Below are 19707 nucleotides of genomic sequence, written 5' to 3'. Positions count from 1 at the left end.
AACTTTTTATAGAATGACCCCTGAAAAAATATTGGTATCATACTCATTTGATAACAGACCACAGGCAATATCATCATTTTAATTGTTTGAACTCTTCCCCACCAAGAAAGATGTAAAGGATTCCATTGCTCACACATTTCTGTTATTTTTTTTAATAAAAGTTTTTCATTTTCTTTGACTGTGTCTTCAATTGTATTTTTGAAAATAATTCCTAAATATTTTAATCCTTCCTCTTTCCAAATAAATGAATATGAATCAAATACTCCTTTGGTACAATGAACATTAATTGGAAGAATTTCCGATTTACTCCAATTAATTTTATATCCAGAAAATTTTCCAAATTTCTCTAGAAGATTAAGTAAACTTGGAACAGTAATCCCCGGTTCTCTTAAATATAATAATATATCATCTGCATATGCAGAAAGTTTAAATTCCCAGTAAGAGAATGGGATTCCCTTTATCTCCTTAGTTTGATTAATTGCAATTAATAAGGGTTCTAAAACAACATCAAAAAGTAAGGGGGACAAAGGACATCCCTGTCTAACTCCCCTACGCAAGTTAAATCTATCTGATAAATTATTATTAATATATAATCTTGCACCAGGAGAGCTATACAAAGTCTGAATCATTTTAATAAAACCGGGGCTTATTCCAAACCATTCCAGAGCTTGATACATAAAACTCCATTCCACTCTATCAAATGCTTTTTCTGCATCTAAAGATACCATAAAAGCTGGATCATTCATATTTTTCGCTAAATTTAAAGAGTGAAATGCTAATCTAGTATTATTTGATGAGTGTCTTTTAGCAATAAATCCTGTTTGGTGTACATCAATAATAAAAGGAAGAGCTTTTGCCAATCTTATTGCTAATACTTTAGCAATCAATTTACCATCTACATTTAATAAAGAGATAGGCCTGTAATTTGTAACCAAGGTAGGATCCCTGTTTGGTTTTGGTAAGACAATAATTACCGAATCAGCCATAGTACCTGATATATTTCCATTATTCATTTGGTATTGATATAAATTTAATAAATATGGTAAGATTATATTTTGAAATGATTTATAAAATTCAACAGTATAACCATCACCACCCGGAGCGGATCCAACTCTAAGAGACTTCAATGCAGATTCTATTTCTTTTAAAGATATATGATCTTCTAAACTTCTTTTTATATGATCCGGAACATTTGGTCCAATAAATGAATTTAAGAAATTTAATCCATCTTGTTCTTTATTTTCATAAGATTCAGAAGAATATAAATCTTTATAAAAATCAAGAAACTGTATTAAAATATCCTTAGTATTAGTGTGTGTATTGCCTTGTGTATCTTTAATTGCAATAATCTTAGATTTCCTTTTTTTTGCTTTAAGAAAATTTGCTAATAATCTTCCAGCTTTGTTTGAATTACCATAGTACTGAACTTGCTTATAGAAGATATCTTTCCTCACAAATTGAGAAGAAATCTCATTATATTTCGCTTTTACTTTTAATAAATTTTGTAATGTTATGTTCCCATTTCTCAATTAATTTATTTTCTAATATTTTAATTTGTTTTTCTAAATCAACATATTGTTTTTTAAGTTGTTTTTTAATAAATGCTGAATATGAAATAATATTTCCTCTCATTGTTACTTTAAAAGCGTCCCACAATATCTCAGCATTTATATTATCCAAATTATTAATTTGAAAAAATTCATTCATCTTTAATTTAAGATCTTCCAGGAAGTTCGAATCCGCAAGTAAAGCATTATCAAATCTCCAAATTGGATTAAAATGTACTATATCATCATTCTGAAAGTCAATCCACACACCAGCATGGTCTGAAATTACAATGGGATCAATAACTGCATTCATCACACGCTGCGCTATATTGTTAGACACGAATATATAATCAATTTGTGAAAAAGATTTGTGGACCTGAGAACAAAAAGAAAATTCCTGATCATTAAAATGAAGAATACGCCATATATCAGCTAAATTACAAGATTGAACCAAATTATCTAAACCTAACGATTTCATAATTCTACTTGGTTTCTTATCCAAAATCGGATCCATTACAGCATTGAAATCCCCTGCTACGACTAAATTAGAAGCAGCCAGTGGTAACAGTAATTGTTGAACTTGTTTGAAAAACTCCATTTGATTCGAATTAGGAGCATATAAATTGAATAAATCCAGGGTTGTATTTCCCAGAACCATTTTGATATGCACCCATCTTCCTAAAGGATCATAATTTATTAATTTAAAATCAGCATTACACTTCCTATTTATCAGAATAGCCACCCCAGCTTTTTTCCCCGTAGCAGGTGCAAATAAACATTTAGAAATCCAACCCCCAGATAACTTTTTAGATTCAATCTCAAAGATTGAATGAAATATATGTCCGCATTTTGCTTCTTAAGGAACGTTAATACTTTCTTTCTCTTAATAGGATGATTTAAACCATTGACATTAATAGAATAAATTTTTATATCCATCTATTTTAAGATTAAATTTTGGCAAACACTTCTATGATAATATACATGACCAGACCTCAGCACATTTATTAGATATATTTCCTTTTCCCGATCCCTCCAACCCTTTCCCCCCCCCCCCCAGAAAATAAAATTATATAGAGACAAATCAAATTTTACAGTTCTTCCATTTTCATTTCTCATAAATACCTTAGTCCTCTGAACCTCTCTCCCTCCCTCTATTTTCCCTCCCCTCCCCCCCTTAATCATTGTCTGACCTGGAACACACATTGGTATAGCAGACCCTAAATCCCCTCCCCCAGGCAACTAATATCCCTCCATATTGATTTAACATATCCCAAGAGTTCAACTATTCTTTTTCCCCAATATATTAAATATTTAATTACTTTATCTATATATACTCAATCATTCAATTAATAATTATTGACATTAATATTGATAAATTCATTTCAATATTCTTACATAAAAGTATCTATATAGAATTCAATATAATTATCTACTTGAATATAGTAAAATTATTCATATAAATTCATTAGTAACCTAAAATTCTTTACCTCCTTATTAATTATCCCTTCTTTGAAAATCCCAATTCCCTAGATTTAACCCTTTATTTAATAACTTTTTATAATTCATATCAATTAGTATCTACGTGAATATATGATTATAATAAGACTTATATTTAAATTAAGTCATAAAAAATTATAAACATATCCTCTCTTCAAAGTAATATATTTCCCCCCTCAATATTATTTTAACATATTTCTAATTTAGCTATAATTCCATGTATATTAAATATTCATTATTTAATTTAGATATATTCATTCATACTGTTAATCTATATTGATAATAGCATTAATACAATCATTTTAAACATTCCATATAACATCATCCATAATAAATTCAATATTCATTGTTAATTTAGGTATATTCATTCATACAGTTAATATATATTAATACTGGCATCTAACCAATTCATTTTAAACATTTTCATGTAAAATCATTCGTAATAAATTCAATATAAATAAATATTTGAATAAAATAGGTATCTTCATATCTGTTAATAAAACTCTAAAATTATTTCCTATTTTATTAACAATCCCTTTTTTAAATATTCAGTATCCTATATTTATTTCCTTATTTAATCAAATATTATTATTCATATCAGTTAATATTTGGATAAATATATATAGCTGTAATAACTCTCATAAATACATTAATTTCTTATTAAATTGAGAATATATCATTGCATTCAACTTAATCAAAAGACCCTCAAATGCATTAAAAATAACTTGGTCCAATATCAATCTTCTTCCTCTTTTTTTCTTTTTCTTTTTTCCTTCAAAATGAGTCTTCTCCATTTTCTCATTTTCTTTAAACAATATTCCTTCATGTAGACATTGGTTCCTCTTGTGATAAAAACTCTTTAAGTTTTGCAGGGTCTTGAAAATACCAGGACTTATTTCCAGTAGACACTCTCATTGTAGATGGATAGTATAAGCCGTACATGTAACCTTTTTCTTTTAACTGCTGCCTCAGCATAAGAAACTGCTTCCTTATGTTTGCAGTGTGTTTTGCAAAGTCTGGGACCAACATCAATTTAGACCCTTTATAATTTAAATTTTTATTCGCTTTTGCTACTTTCAAGATTTCTAAAGCTTGCTGGTATTTTAAAACTTTAAAAATCAAGGGTCTATGGCCATTCTGATTTACTGGTCTTTTTGAAGGGATTCTATGTGCCCGTTCTATTTCCAACAGCCACTTCGAGTTTAGCTGTAACAGTTTAGGTAATAAGTTCTCTAAAAACTGTATAGTGTCTCCCCCTTCAAGATTTTCAGCCAAACCAAGCACTCTTATGTTCTTCCTCTTTCCCCGATTCTCCAAATCTATCAGCTGATTTTTCAAGCTTTCTACAGCCTGTCTTTCACTTTCATTCACACTTTTGTGTGACAACTTCCAGCAGTTCGACTCTCTCTTCAATCGCTGACATCCTCTGCCTTTCAGTCTGGATCTCCTGCTTCAGACTTAGTACTTCCTCTTTGACCTCCGAAATTTTACCAGCGTTGTCAGTCAGCATTAATTTAATTTTAAACAGCTCTGCCATTATATCTGCTTTATCCGAGTAGTCCTCAGTTTCCAGCGGGATCAGCACACTCGACGGCGACACCGGAGTAACTTTTGATTTTTTTGCCGAAACACCCGAAGTGCACGGCTTCTCCGACTTTCCCTGCCTTGTTGTTGCCATTTCCGAAGCTGTTTTTATTTATTTATAACGCGGGTGAGCGAGTCAAATCAACTGTTTCCTTTCAGTTAGTTGTCTGGGTTCGGGGAGCTCCGCGGTTATGCCACCATTTTGCGCGCTCCAAGCCATGCCTCCCCCCACCGAAAACTGCAGAACTGAAGTTACAACAATATTTAATAAGTTAAACCTAATTATTTGGTATTTGTAAATGACAGATTATGCATATTTATAGGCTTCTTAGAGGTTCAATGGTGTTTTAATAATAGCTAGGTGCAGTATACCTGAGGGTAAAAAACGCGCCAGAGTTATGAAAATTAATAAAAAGATTAATTTATTTCTTTTCTAAGGATGGAGAGTCATTTGTTTCAGTGCTACATGTCTTTGGAGAGTTTTTGAACTGTATCCCTTGCTTGAGATTGCCAAAATGAATACTTATTAAATAAATCTTTACAAGTGGTTCTGGGGGAAAAAAGTTGTAATGTTAAAATTTTCTGATTTTAGAGTTAACTTTTAGTCAGCACCTGTCTTAAGTGCACCACTGTTCATTTTATTATAATGCTTTATTTTAGGATGTGACAGAGGAAGATATAGATGCAGAGCTGGCAATTATTCATGGTCAGATGGCCTACATAATGCAGCAGCAAGGCCGCACTGAGGAGGCTCTGCAGCTCTACAACCAAATCATCAAACTTAAGTAAGGGCTTTTAACATCTAGGATGGTGCTGTCATTGGGGGGCTATATTGCGGGTTTACCCTCCAAGCTCTTAACTTTTCTCTGTTCTTTGTAGACCCACAGATGTAGGATTACTTGCTGTGGTGGCCAATAATACCATTACCATTAACAAGGTAAATGTTCTGTCATTTATTTAACAAGATCAGTCTTATTAGGTAGACCTTAATTTATTTTTATTTTTTTTTTATTCAGTCTTGGGAAAGGGAATGGGAGAGGGTAGTTAGTGGGAGAAGGTAATTCGTTGAGTAGACTTTCTTTTATTATAATTGTATCTGAAATATAATTAATTTCATTACTCTTGTATTTATATTCATCTGTTATTTTATGTGTGTGTGTATATGTGTGTATATATGTGTTTTATATATATACATATATATATCAGCGGTCTCAAACCCGCGGGCCGCATGTGGCTCTCCAGGTTTTATTTGCAGCCCGCGGTCTGGACTGGATCATTCTCTTCCTTTTGGAGCAGCAGAGTGTCTGGCCGGTTCGTTCCATTCAAAGCCGCGGGTTGGCGGCTCCTTGCGCTATCCACTCCTGCATCAGAAGCCTCTCTGACATCACAACATCAGAGAGGCTTCAGACGCAGGTGCGGATCTCACAAGGAGCCACCACCCGCGGCTTTGAACGTAACGAGCCGGCCAGACACGCTGCTGCTCCAGTGGCGTACCAAGGGGGGGGGCAGTGTGCACAGCTGGCCACCCTCCACTGTTCTCCCTAGAGTGCAGCTCGTCTAGAGGTGGTGCCCAACCTGCTTCCCTTCCCTTCTCACCGCTGCTAACGGGGAACAGGCTGGCACCGTGCTCTTTGATCTCCCTGCTTCTCTTGCCGCCCGACGTCAATTCTGATGTCGAGAGGATGTTCTGGCTAGCCAGTCGCTGCCTGGCTGCCCGGAACGTCCTTTCCGACGTTAGAATTGACGTCGGGCGGCGAGAGTTAGTCGGCCCTGTGGAGAAGAGAAGCATGGAGATCTCGGCCTATTCCCCGGCGACGGTGGCATGGGGGAGGGCAGGAAGGAAGGAAGAAAGAAAGAAGGGGGGGGACAGGGAGTCAGAAACAAAGCAAAAAATGGAACACGGAATCAGAGAAAGACAGACATAGAGAAAGAAAGAAAAAGTTGGGGGAGGGAATGAGGTCTGGAGGAGAGGAAGCATACAGGAGGCTGAAAGAAGGGAAGAAATATTGGATGCACAGTCAGAAGAATAAAGTGCAACCAGAGACTGATGAAATTACCAAACAAAGGTAGGAAAATGATTTTATTTTCAATTTAGTGATTAAAATGTGCCAGTTTTGAGAAAGAAAAGATATTAAACTTTATTTTTTTTTTTCCAATTATTTTTATTTTCAAATTTTTACATAAAGTGTACATAATATTTAAAATACAATTGATAATTACATAGTATCACTTTTATATCTAATACATTATATATCTAAATTTGATTTTCTCCCTTACCCTCCCCCCACCCTTTTATTACTTTAATATAATATTTCAAATTTTACAAAAAGTATACAACATATTAGAATAGAATTGATAAATATTCAATAACATTTTTATATCTAATACAATATGTTCTAATTAAATTTTATCCCTTCTCCCTCCCCCCACCCTTCTATTAGTTTTCATTCATATATTACATTTTGTATAATATATTATAATATATTATGTATAAATTATTTTCCTTACCCCCCTCTATGTGTGTCATGAAAAAAAAAAAAATAAAAAAAATTCCCTATAAGAAGAAAAGAAGAAGAAATTTTTATTATTTATTCATTACAGTATTTTGTCAATGGCCCCCATATTTTTATAAATTTAGTGTATGTCCCCCTTTGTATTGCTATTGTTCTTTCCATTTTAAATAAATGACATATCGTATTCCACCAAAATGTATAATTTAGGTTGTTGTAATTTTTCCAGTTGTTAGTTATATGTTGAATGGCAACCCCTGTCATAATTAATAAAAGCTTGTTATTTTCTGTTGAAATTTGACTTTTTTTTCTCATCATTGTTCCAAATAAAATTGTATCATATGATATTGCAATATGATTTTCCATCAATTTATTAATTTGTGGCCAAATTGAATTCCAAAAGATTTTAATATAGGGACAATGATATAATAAATGATCTAATGTCCCTGGTTCCAGATTACAGTGCCAGCATTTATTGGACTTAGAGCTGTCTAATTTTTGCAAACGTGTAGGGGTCCAAAAAGCTCTATGTAATAAAAAGAACCAGGTTTGTCTCATAGATGCTGACACTGTACATCCCATTCTCCAAGACCAAATTAGTGGCCATTGAGATGCATTAATCTGATGTCCAATCTCAATGCTCCAAATGTCTCTTAGACCATTTTTTGGTTTTTTATTCAAATATCCAGATATTAATTTATACCACAAAGCGGCTTGATGTCCTAGGAAGTCTGCTTTAAAACATAAGAACTTTAAACTATATTGATTGTTTAATGTTTTCCATTCAGGGAACCCAACCTGAATGGCCTGCTTCAATTGCAACCATTTAAAACTTTGTGTTTTATTAAGACCAAATCTATGTTGCAATTGTGTAAAATCCAGCAGTTTACCTTCTGAAATAACATCGTCTAAAGATCTAATGCCTGCAGTAATCCAGTTCTTCCAAAGGATTTGAGCTCCGCCAATTTTGATCTTGGAGTTTATCCATATGGATTGATTAGTTGATTTGTATATTGGGATGAGTGTTAATTTATCAATAAATCTCAACGTTTTCCAAGTATCTATTATTATTTTATTTTCTCTGTATCTTCTGGGTATATTAATACTTGGCATATGAACTAAATTTAGGGGAAACATAAGGCGCCATTCCAAATATAACCAATCCGGTGCATTATCTATAAGTTCTGGGAGGATCCAATACATACCCTGACGTAGAATATAGGCTTGATGGTACCTATAGAAATTTGGAAAATTTACCCCTCCCTCCTTAATTGATTTTTGCAAAGTTACTAAAGCTATTCTAGGTGTTTTACCAAGCCAAAGAAATTTTGTTAAAATGCTATTGAGCTTTTTATAAAAGGACCCCTGAAAATAAATAGGTATCATACTCATTTGGTAGCAAACTACAGGCAACATCATCATTTTAATAGTTTGAACTCTTCCCCACCAAGAAATATGTAATGGGTTCCATTGCTCACATAACTCCGTAACTTTTTTTAATACATATTTTTCATTTTCTTTTACAGTATCTTCAATTGTTTTTTTAACTTGAATGCCTAGATATTTAAATCCTTCTTCTTTCCATATGAATGGAAAAGTATCAAATAATCCTTTTACACAATGAACATTCAAGGGTATAATTTCAGATTTATTCCAATTAATTTTATAACCTGAAAATTTGCCAAACTTATCAATTAATTCCAATAAAGAAGATAAGGTAGACTCTGGATTTCTCAAATAAAGCAAAATATCATCAGCATAAGCCGAAATTTTATATTCCATATCTGAATATGGAATACCTTGTATCTCCCTCGTTTGCTGTATTGCTAACAATAAGGGTTCTAATACAACATCAAATAACAAAGGAGATAAAGGACAACCTTGTCTAACTCCCCTCTGCAATTGAAAACCATCAGATATCTTATTATTAATATTTAATCTTGCAATCGGGAAGCTATACAATGTTTTTACCATTTGTATAAATCCAGAACCTATACCAAACCATTCTAAAGCCTGATACATAAAATTCCATTCTACCCTATCAAATGCTTTTTCAGCATCTAATGAAACTGTAAAAGCCGGTTCATCCATTTTTTTTGACAAGTTTAGCATGTGAAATAATAGTCTAGAGTTATTGGAGGAATGTCTTTTAGCAACGAAACCCGTTTGATGCATATCTATAATATGTGGGAGAGCTTTGGCTAATCTCAAAGCCAAAATTTTCGCCAAAAGTTTATTATCAACATTTATCAAAGATATAGGCCTGTAGTTTGAAACCAAAGTAGGATCTTTATTTGGCTTAGGCAAAACAATTATTATTGATTCAGCCATAGTACCTTTTATATTACCTTTTATAAGTTGTGTCTGATATAATTTTAATAAATGTGGGGAAAGGATATTTTGAAATGTTTTATAAAATTCTACTGTGTAACCATCACCACCTGGAGCGGATCCAACTCTAAGAGATCTCAATGCTGTTTCTAATTCTTTTAATGATATAGGTTCTTCTAAACTTCGTTTTATATGATCAGGAATTTTAGGTCCATTAATTAAATCTAAAAAATTTTTTCCATCTTTTTGTTTCTCCAAATGAGATTCGGAAGAATACAGGTCCTTATAAAATTTTAAAAATTGTTTTAATATTATATTTGTTTGATTTGTTATTATACCATTATCATCTTTTATTCCATTAATATTAGTTCTCCTTTTTTTTGCCTTAAGATAATTTGCCAATAATTTCCCCGCCTTATTAGAATTTCCATAATACACTGTTTGCTTGGAAAACAAATCTTTTCTTATCATTTTTGAAGTTAATTCATTATATTTACCTTTTGTTTTCAAAAGAGCTTGTAAAACTTCATATTCCCATTTATTTACCAATTTAGCTTCTAATATTTTTATTTCTTTTTCTAATTCTATATATTGTTTTTTAATCTGTTTCCTAATAAAAGCTGAATATGATATAATATTACCCCTCATAGTTGCTTTAAATGCATCCCATACATTCTCTATAGATGTATCTTCTACTAAATTTATTTGAAAAAAATCATTAATTTGTGTTTTAAAATTTTCCAAAAATTTGTCATCCACAAGCAATGCATTATCAAATCTCCAAAGAGGTCTATTATTTTCTAATTGATCTAATTGTAATTCTATCCATACTCCCGCATGATCCGAGATAATAATAGGATCAATGGAGGCTTTAATCACCTGTTGCACTTTATTTGTTGAAACAAAAATATAATCTATTCTTGAAAATGATTTATGAACCTGTGAACAAAATGAATATTCCTGATCATTAAAATGAAGAATACGCCATATATCTTTCAAATCACATGACTGAACTAAATTATCTAGACCTAAAGATTTAATATTTTTACCTGGTTTTTTATCCAATAATGGATCCATTACAGCATTAAAATCTCCAGCCACCACTAAATTAGAGGCAGCCAGTGGTAATAACATATTCTGTAGCTTTTTGAAAAATTCTGATTGATTCGAATTAGGGGCATATATATTGAATAACGTCAGGGTATCATTTCCCATACCTATATCAATATGTATCCATCTTCCATGTGGATCTGAACTTTTTACCTTTATCTTGGCCATACATTTTTTATTTATAAGAATTGCAACCCCTGCTTTTTTACCCACTGCTGGAGCAAAAAAACATTCCTTTATCCATCCACCTGATAATTTCTGTGATTCCTTCATATTAAGATGTGTCTCTTGCAGACAGTAAATATCCGCATTTTGCTTTTTTAAAAATGTTAATACTTTTTTTCTTTTAATTACATGATTCAGGCCATTGACATTAATAGAATATATTTTAAAAGACATTATACATTTTAATACTTTTCATTATATTTTTCTTCCTCTCCTCTTTCATATTTAATATCCAAAAAATTTTCTTCACGACACACATATTTGACCCTAATGTATCTAATCCCTTATTTATTTTTCCCTTAATCATTCTAGTAAATATTCTCCTTGTCCCTCCCTTTCCCACCCAATACATTGGCTGCTTAAGGATACACATTGGAATTGTAACCCGAATATTCTCCCCACTCCAGGCAATTAATATTCAATATTCAAACAAATTTCCCTTCTATCTATATATATTGATCTTTTATATCTTTAATCATTTTTCCATAACATTTCATTAATGTATCATTATCCATTTAACAATATTTTAATTTATATTTCCTTAGTATTATGATTTTAACATAAAATTATTTTAAACATATATGTAGTGTATTATTTAATAATTTCCCTATATCTTGTTCTTTCTTTCTTATAATTTTTATTGTCTTTTCTTTATATCGTTTTCCTCCTTTTCTTCAGATATTTCAATATGTCATATTTTTATAATTCTTCATAGAGTCATCAAAATCATCTTAATGTTTTATGTTAAAATATCATAGGTTCTGGTTTAGAGAGAAAATCTTTTAGTTTTTCAGGATCCTCAAAATATAAGGATTTGTCTCCAGATGATACTCTCATTTTCGCCGGGTAATATAGACCATATTTAAATCCTTTTTCTTTTAGTAGAGGTCTCATGTCTAATAGTCTCTTTCTTTTATTTGCTGTGTTTTTGGCAAAGTCTGGTGAAAACCATATTCTGGATCCTTTATAGTTTAGATTTTTATCTTTTTTTGCAGCATTTAATATATCTAATGCTTGTTGGTATCTAAGCATTTTGAAAATTATTGGTCTTGGTCTGCCTTTGTTTTCTAAATTTTTGATTGGGATTCTATGCGCCCTTTCTATTTCAATTGGTTGTTTCAAGTCTAATTGTAATATTTTTGGAATTAAATTTTCAAGGAAAAGGATAGTATTTTTTCCTTCTAAATTTTCTTGTATTCCAAAAAGTTTAATGTTTTTCCTTCTTCCTCTATTCTCATAATCCTCCAGTTGTTCTTTTAATTTATTTAATTCCAGGCTGTCGTTTTTACATCTTTTTGATTCACATTCTATAGCTTCCATTTTTGATTCTAGTTCAGTTGTTCTTTTGTTATTAACTTCCATTTGTCTATGAATATTTAAAATTTCTTCTTTCATTTCCGACATATTAGTTATAGTTTCCTTAAGCATTTGTTTGATTTGTCTTAGTTCTTCCATAACTTCTGTTTTGCTTAATATGTCTGGTTCTTCAATAGGAAGTGGTATCTTGCTTGGTGTTATTTGGTCTTGTTTCTGTCTTTTTGCAGATGTACCAGCCTCATTTTTGTTTTGTCTGGTGCTTGCCATGTTGTTGTTTTCTTTTTCTTGGTTATTCTTATTTCTTATATTTAGTCTCTTAGGTTTAGGTTTGGTATTCTTAGGTTTTTAATCCCTTTTCTTCCAAGATTTGGTTCTATCTTTTGAAGTAGAAAATTTTCTTTTTAAGCCCTTTTCTTTTTTTTTTTTTTTTTTTTTTTTTCCTTTTTCTCTTTCTCAGTTATCTGTCACAATCTTGAATACTCCTTTTTTAGTGTATTTATCTCTTTAATATTGGCAAGAGGGTTATTTTTGATATTTTTCTACTTTTTACTTATGTCAGTTTGAAACTTTTTTACTTTTCTCACTATTGCTGTGAGAAAAAAAAAAAAAAAATAATAATCCTTTTCTATGGTTTTTTTCCTTTAAGTCCTTTCACTGTCTCAATGAAGGAGGGGAACATTCAGTCCAACAACCTTTCCTTCCCTTAGATCTCTCTCAGATTAGTCAATTCTTTTCACAGATTTAATTCACTATCTCTGACATTCACTCTCACTTAATGAGACATCGTTTCAACGCTGAGCAAAAAAAAATTTTTGGTATTCCTTTCTTTTAGCTCTCCTCTCACAAGCCCAATCGCAGCTCCGACCGAGGAGAGCAACACTTCATCGAGTTATTTTCCCTTATTTTGACAAACTTGAAGCAACTGTCTTCTGTTTATTCACAGCGTCTCTCAACTGCCTCGATGTCCTGCTGCTTCAGTTTTTTTTTTAAAAGTTCCGTTAATCCTTTTCTCTGTCTCCTCTCTCACAAGCCCAATCGCAGCTTTGTCAGAGGAAAGTAATATTCAATTCAGTATTTTTATTTATTTTAATAAGCTGATATTTATTTGTTTTCAGCGCTTCGGCACTTAATTACTGAGAGAAAATGCCGGTATTCCTCTCTCTCAGTTTTCTTTATTCAATCCCCTTTTCATCAAAGGATAATCTATTTTTTCCTTCTTATGGTTTCAGTTATATCTGGTCGGAATACAAACTTCCTTCACAATTTTCCAATCAAACTCATTGGTCACTCACATACACCTCGCGGTCTCAGCGCTGCATTCAAGTTTCATGAAACCGCCGAAAACACAAACGGCTCTCTGCCTTCCCGACTCCTGTCAGCACATACCTCACTTCAACTGCAGGAAATTAGGATTTTATCTTGTATCATTTGTTCAGCTTTTTTAATATATATTTTCTATGTAGTTATCTTGAAGGAAAAAAATTTTTTTTATATTTCATTGCCTGGATGGTGAGGAGCTTCACGATCACACCTCCATCCGTGCTCGCGTTAAGCCACGCCCCAAGATATTAAACTTTAAATGTGAGTGCTGCAGAAAAAATAGAGTACTTGGAGGGCCGCAGAAAAAATAGTTAATGTCTTATTAAAAAATTGACAATTTTGCATAAGGTAAAACTCTTTATAGTTTATATATCCTTCCTTTTAACTGTTAAAGGAAAGTTTTATAAACTATAAAGAGTTTAACCTCATGCAGAATTGTCATTTCTTTAATAAGACATTAACTTTTTTTCTGTGGCCCTCCAAGTACCTACAAATCCAAAATGTGGCCCCACAAAGGGTTTGAGTTTGAGACCACTGATATATATATATAACATTGTCTTATTTTATTCAATAAAAAAATGATTTAAAGTTAACAAGATCAGTCTGCCTTGAATTCATAGCATAAGTCTTTATTATCCCAGGACAAGCAGGCAGCATATTCTTGACTGATGGGTGACGGCACCGACGGAGCCCCGGTACGGACACTTTTAGAGTGATTGCACTCTAAGAACTTAGAAAGTTCTAGAGGCCGCACCGCGAGTGACTTCCCGCCCGACACAGGCGCGCGGTCCCCAGTTTCTTAGTTTCCGCGGAGCTAAGAAGACGCGTTTTTCAACGGCCGTTGAAAATTTTTCTCTTCGCCTTCCCGCTCGCGTAAACCCCTTTGGCTCTATTGCCTTTTTTCTTTTATTTATTTTTGTAAAAAAAAAAAAAAACCTTGTATTTTTTCTTCACATTGGTTTTTCCCCGGCGGGGCCTTCTGCCACCATCGAGGCCTCGGCCTTCAATTTGGCGGAAGCCGTTTTTCCTTTCATGCCCCCTCAGCCAGGGTTCAAGAAGTGCCAGCGGTGTGCACGGCCTATCTCCCTTACGGACCCGCACAACTGGTGCCTACAGTGCCTGGGTCCGGAGCATCAGGCTTCCACCTGCACCCGCTGTGCCACGTTGAAAAAACGTACATTGAAAAATCGCGAAATTCAACAGCGATTACTTTTCGGTACCGATATGTCCGATCCCGCAACATCGACACAGGTATCGGCTCCTGTACAATCGGCACCCACCTCATCGACACCGCGTGACACCGCGCCGGCGTCACAACACCCAGGTAAGCCGGCTAAGAAGCCTTCCCCGCTGGAGCGTCCTCCGGTCTCGATTGCAGCGAGTCCAGTCCTGCCGACCGTGAGGCGCCAGCGGAAGCGCTCCGCCCCTATTGAGGTGAGTCCCTCGACATCGGGTTCCTCATCTTCGGGGTGTAGAGCGGCACCGCAGGTACCGCAAAAGAAAAAGGCGGTACCGGTGCCTTCATTAGATGATCGCATAGCGGCCATCCTCCAAGTACAGCTTAAGGAGCAGTTACAACAACTCCTTCCAGCTATCTTGACTCCGAATCTCCCGGTGCCGGTCCGCACTGAGCCGCCGGTACCGGCAGTGGAACAGCCTGTATTGTCTGCATCCACTGTTTCGGTACCAGTACACTCGGCCTCATCGGTGTCGATGCCAGTCCTCGCACCGGAGCCGACAGCCCACCACCAGTCGGTACAGACTTCGGCACCGATGCGACCGGTAACTTCTCCCGGTACCGCATCGATGAGGTCGGGTAAGTCAATTCGCAAGTCCAGACACTTGGAACCATCCACCCCTGAGTCTCGGGACCGTAGTTCCCATATTAGGGACCCTGATCTGTGGGGTGATTCCGAAGAGCCTTTTCTATCAGAAGGTGAGTGTTCTTCGGATGAGGATGATCCTGTTATTCCTGACCCATCCTCCAAACATGATTCTTTGTCTTTTTCTTCCTTTTTAAAAGACATGTGTGAATCTCTTTCCATTCCTTTGGAGGCTGAGTCTAAAAAGTCTAAAGCCTTTCTTGACGCCCTTGACTTTGACCAGCCTCCAAAGGAATTTTTGAAACTCCCTCTTCATGACATCCTGAGGGAAACTTTTTACAAAAATTTAGAGACTCCTCTTACTATCCCGGGAGCTCCCCGCAAATTGGACTCTCTGTACAAAGTCATCCCTATTCCAGGGTTCGACAAGCCCCAGCTTCCACATGAGTCTCTTCTTGTGGAATCTACAGTCTTCAGGAGCTAGTGTTTATGCTTCTGTCCCTCCTGGCAGAGAAGGTAAAGCCATGGACAAATTTGGTAAGCGTTTATACCAGAATGCGATGCTCGCTAATAGATCTGGCAATTATGCTTTTCATTACCAATACAAGGTGCTCCCCTTCGGTCTTGCCTCTTCTCCAAGAGTGTTCACCAAATGTCTGATTGTGGTAGCTGCCTTTCTACGCTCTCACCACCTTCAAGTCTTTCCTTACTTGGACGATTGGTTAATCAAGGCCAATTCATCTCAGACAGTGCTCCTGGCCACCAACCAAACCATCCTGTTTCTACAACTTCTGGGGTTCGAGATCAATCTTCCCAAATCTCATCTCATCCCCACTTAGAGACTTCAATTCATTGGAGCGGTGCTAGACACAGTCCTCATGAGAGCATTTCTGCCGGCCAACCGTCTTCAGACTATCCAATTTCTCTGTCAGCAGGTACTTCTTCAAAGTTCCATCTCTGCCAAACAGATGATGATACTCTTAGGTCACATGGCTTCCACAGTTCATGTAACACCCTTAGCACGTCTTCACCTGCGCACTCCTCAATGGACCCTTGCTACCCAGTGGTCCCAAGCGACGGATCCTTGCTCACGACACATATCTGTGACATCGTCTCTTCGTCAAACTCTTCAATGGTGGTTGATATCCTCAAATCTCTCCAGAGGTCTTCTGCTCCATCTACCTCCTCATCAACTAGTCATCACCACCGACGCCTCCCCTTATGCCTGGGGAGCTCATTTGAACGAATTCCAAACTCAAGGCCTTTGGACAGCCCAGGAAAAGAAGCATCACATCAATTTCCTGGAACTCAGAGCGATGTTTTACGCCCTCAAGGCCTTCCAACACCTTCTCTTTCCTCAAGTCCTCCTGCTGTGCACAGACAATCAGGTTGCGATGTACTATATCAACAAACAGGGTGGAACAGGCTCTCGCCTCTTGTGTCAGGAATCCCAGAAAATCTGGACTTGGGCCACAGCTCGCAGCCTATTTCTGAAGGCAATCTACATCCAAGGAGAGCAGAATTCATTAGCGGACAAGCTCAGCAGAATTCTCCAACCTCACGAATGGACTCTCGATCCTTCAACCCTACAGTCCATCTTCGATCAATGGGGCACTCCTCAAGTGGACCTCTTTGCAGCTCCTCACAATCACCAACTGCCCCAATTCTGCTCCAGACTCTATACTCCTCTCTGTCTAGCAGCGGATGCATTTCTACTGGATTGGTCCAATCAATTCCTGTATGCTTTTCCTCCTCTGCCGCTCATGCTGCGGACCTTGTTCAAACTCAAGAGGGAACGAGCCACCATGATTCTGATTGCTCCACGGTGGCCCAGACAACATTGGTTCTCCCTTCTCCTTCAACTCAGTTCCAGAGAGCCTTTGCTACTTCCTCTGTTTCCTTCTCTACTTTCGCAGCATCAGGAGACCCTTCTGCATCCCAACCTCCAGTCTCTACACCTGACAGCTTGGTATCTCTCGGGCTGACTTCACACAACTCTCTTCTATCTCAGCCCGTTCGTTCTATTCTAGATGCTTCCAGAAAGCCCGCCACTCTGCAGTGTTATCATCAAAAGTGGACTAGGTTTTCTTCTTGGTGTCTTCTTCATCATCATGATCCCACGTCCCTTCCAGTGGAGACCTTGTTGGATTATCTGCTTTCTTTGTCTGACTCTGGCCTCAAATCTACCTCCATCAGAGTCCATCTCAGTGCTATTGCTGCTTTTCATGAGCCAGTCCATGGGAAACTCCTTACAGCTCATCCCCTGGTCTCCAGATTCATGCGAGGTCTTTTCAATGTTAAACCACCTCTTAAAGCACCTCCTGTGATCTGGGATCTTAATGTGGTTCTCTCCGCTTTGATGAAGCCTCCATTTGAACCTTTGGCGACTGCCACTTTCAAGTTTCTCACTTGGAAGGTACTTTTCCTTATTGCTCTTACCTCTGCCAGGAGGGTCAGTGAGCTCCATGCACTAGTTTCTGATCCACCTTTCATCATGATAAGGTGGTTCTACGTACACATCCAAAGTTTCTCCCTAAGGTTGTTTCTGAATTCCATCTCAACCAATCTATTGTTCTGCCTGTCTTCTTCCCGAAACCTCACTCTCATTCTGGAGAACAAGCCCTTCATACTTTGGACTGTAAGCGGGCTTTAGCTTACTATTTGGATCGTACTAAGCCCCACAGATCATCGCCACAACTCTTTTTGTCCTTTGATCCTAATAAATTGGGTCATCCTGTTTCTAAAAGTACGCTGTTGAATTGGTTGGCAGCGTGCATTTCTTTCTGCTCTGCTCAGTCCGGACTGACACTGGAAGGTTCCGTCACGGCCCATAGAGTTAGAGCTATGGCAACATCTGTAGCTTTCCTCCGTTCTACGCCTATTGAGGAAATCTGCAAGGCTGCCACTTGGTCCTCAGTTCATACTTTTACATCACATTATTGTCTGGATGCATTTTCCAGACGGGATGGTCACTTCGGCCAATCTGTTTTGCAAAATTTGTTTTCCTAATGGCCAACCTTCCCTCCATCCCGCTTTTTGTTAGCTTGGAGGTCACCCATCAGTCAAGAATATGCTGCCTGCTTGTCCTGGGATAAAGCACAGTTACTTACCGTAACAGGTGTTAACCAGGGACAGCAGGCAGATATTCTTGCGTCCCACCCACCTCCCCGGGTTGGCTTCTTAGCTGGCTTATCATAACTGGGGACCGCGCACCTGTGTCGGGCGGGAAGGCACTCGCGCATGCGCGGTGCGGCCTCTAGAACTTTCTAAGTTCTTAGAGTGCAATCACTCTAAAAGTGTCCGTACCGGGGCTCCGTCGGTGCCGTCACCCATCAGTCAAGAATATCTGCCTGCTGTCCCTGGATAACACCTGTTACGGTAAGTAACTGTGCTTACTGCGCAATGCCTTGCAGTTCTAGGCAGTGTACAAAAAAAGAATATATCAAGGTAATTATTAACATCAAAGATTCATTAAAGGCGCATAGATGTTCCTTATCTGTCCCAAACAGGATCACAATCTATGCTGAGAAATCTAAAAGTATAAATCCATAAACATTTCATAAAAGGGGGGAGGGTAAGTGAAAGTCTGTTCTGCAATGGTATCTTTTCCAGTGTGTAAGATAGTCTTGGGAATACTACCCACCCAATATTTAAAACTATTTAACCCATCAGCAACTATACACATGCAACAGAAGGAAGAGAACAATATAAAAAGCTCAACAAAAGAAAGAAGGAAAACAAGATGCAAGTGAAAATTAAATTGAAGAAAATAGAAATTCAATTAGGCTCAGTTAAGAGTAAGGCAACAGCAGGATACAATTCAGGACTTAAAGGAGACCTCTTTCATTGTATAAGAACATAAGAATTGCCATACTGGGACAGACTGAAGGTGCATCAAGCCCAGTATCCTGTTTCCAACACAGGCCAACCTAGGTCTCAAGTACCTAACTAGGTCCCAAGTATTATCTTTTCTTTAATGTCCAGTCAGGATCGAGTAATCATGGCTAATTGATTCCAAAGGCTATGTTTGCCTGGTGAACTGTAGCTTTGGAAGGGCTTATTATCTGAGGATCACTTTTTTTTTTTTTTTTTTTGCTGTTCTTGTGTTCTTTTTTTTTTTTTTATCTTTATTAAGTTTTCAAGACTAATGCAAAGTGCAGGAAATTATACAAACATTAATAATCAAAATAAGCATTTATATTCAATCAATAACAATGCAAAAAAAAAAAAATACCCCCCCCTCCCTTCCAATACATTCAATCAAGGAATAAACAAAAGAGATATCCCACCCTCCCACCCTGACCTGGATGTGCATGGAAATAAACAAAAATTAAAGACAAAAGACAACTATAATGAAGTAATAAAAGACATCAACGGGCCCCAAACCAGTTTAAATAAATTGTTATACCCCCAACCTATCTGAGGATCATTTCTAATACTTAG

General features: G+C 36.3%; 1 protein-coding gene across 1 annotated transcript in view; it reads left to right on the top strand.

Annotated features, from left to right (window-relative positions):
- The window catches only part of SRP72 (signal recognition particle 72), a 126233-nt gene that overhangs the window by 41362 nt on the left and 65164 nt on the right, over positions 1–19707 (top strand). Inside the window, exons 7-8 of the mRNA XM_033915692.1 lie at positions 5289–5413; positions 5508–5565. Of these exons, the coding sequence (XP_033771583.1) occupies positions 5289–5413; positions 5508–5565 (183 nt within the window). The remainder of the gene's footprint in view (positions 1–5288; positions 5414–5507; positions 5566–19707) is intronic.

This window comes from Geotrypetes seraphini, chromosome 1 (genome assembly GCF_902459505.1).
Source record: "Geotrypetes seraphini chromosome 1, aGeoSer1.1, whole genome shotgun sequence".
Classification (NCBI taxonomy): Eukaryota; Metazoa; Chordata; class Amphibia; order Gymnophiona; family Dermophiidae; genus Geotrypetes; species Geotrypetes seraphini.
Note: the sequence above shows the minus strand (reverse complement) of the source record. Positions and strands in the feature narration are given on the sequence as shown.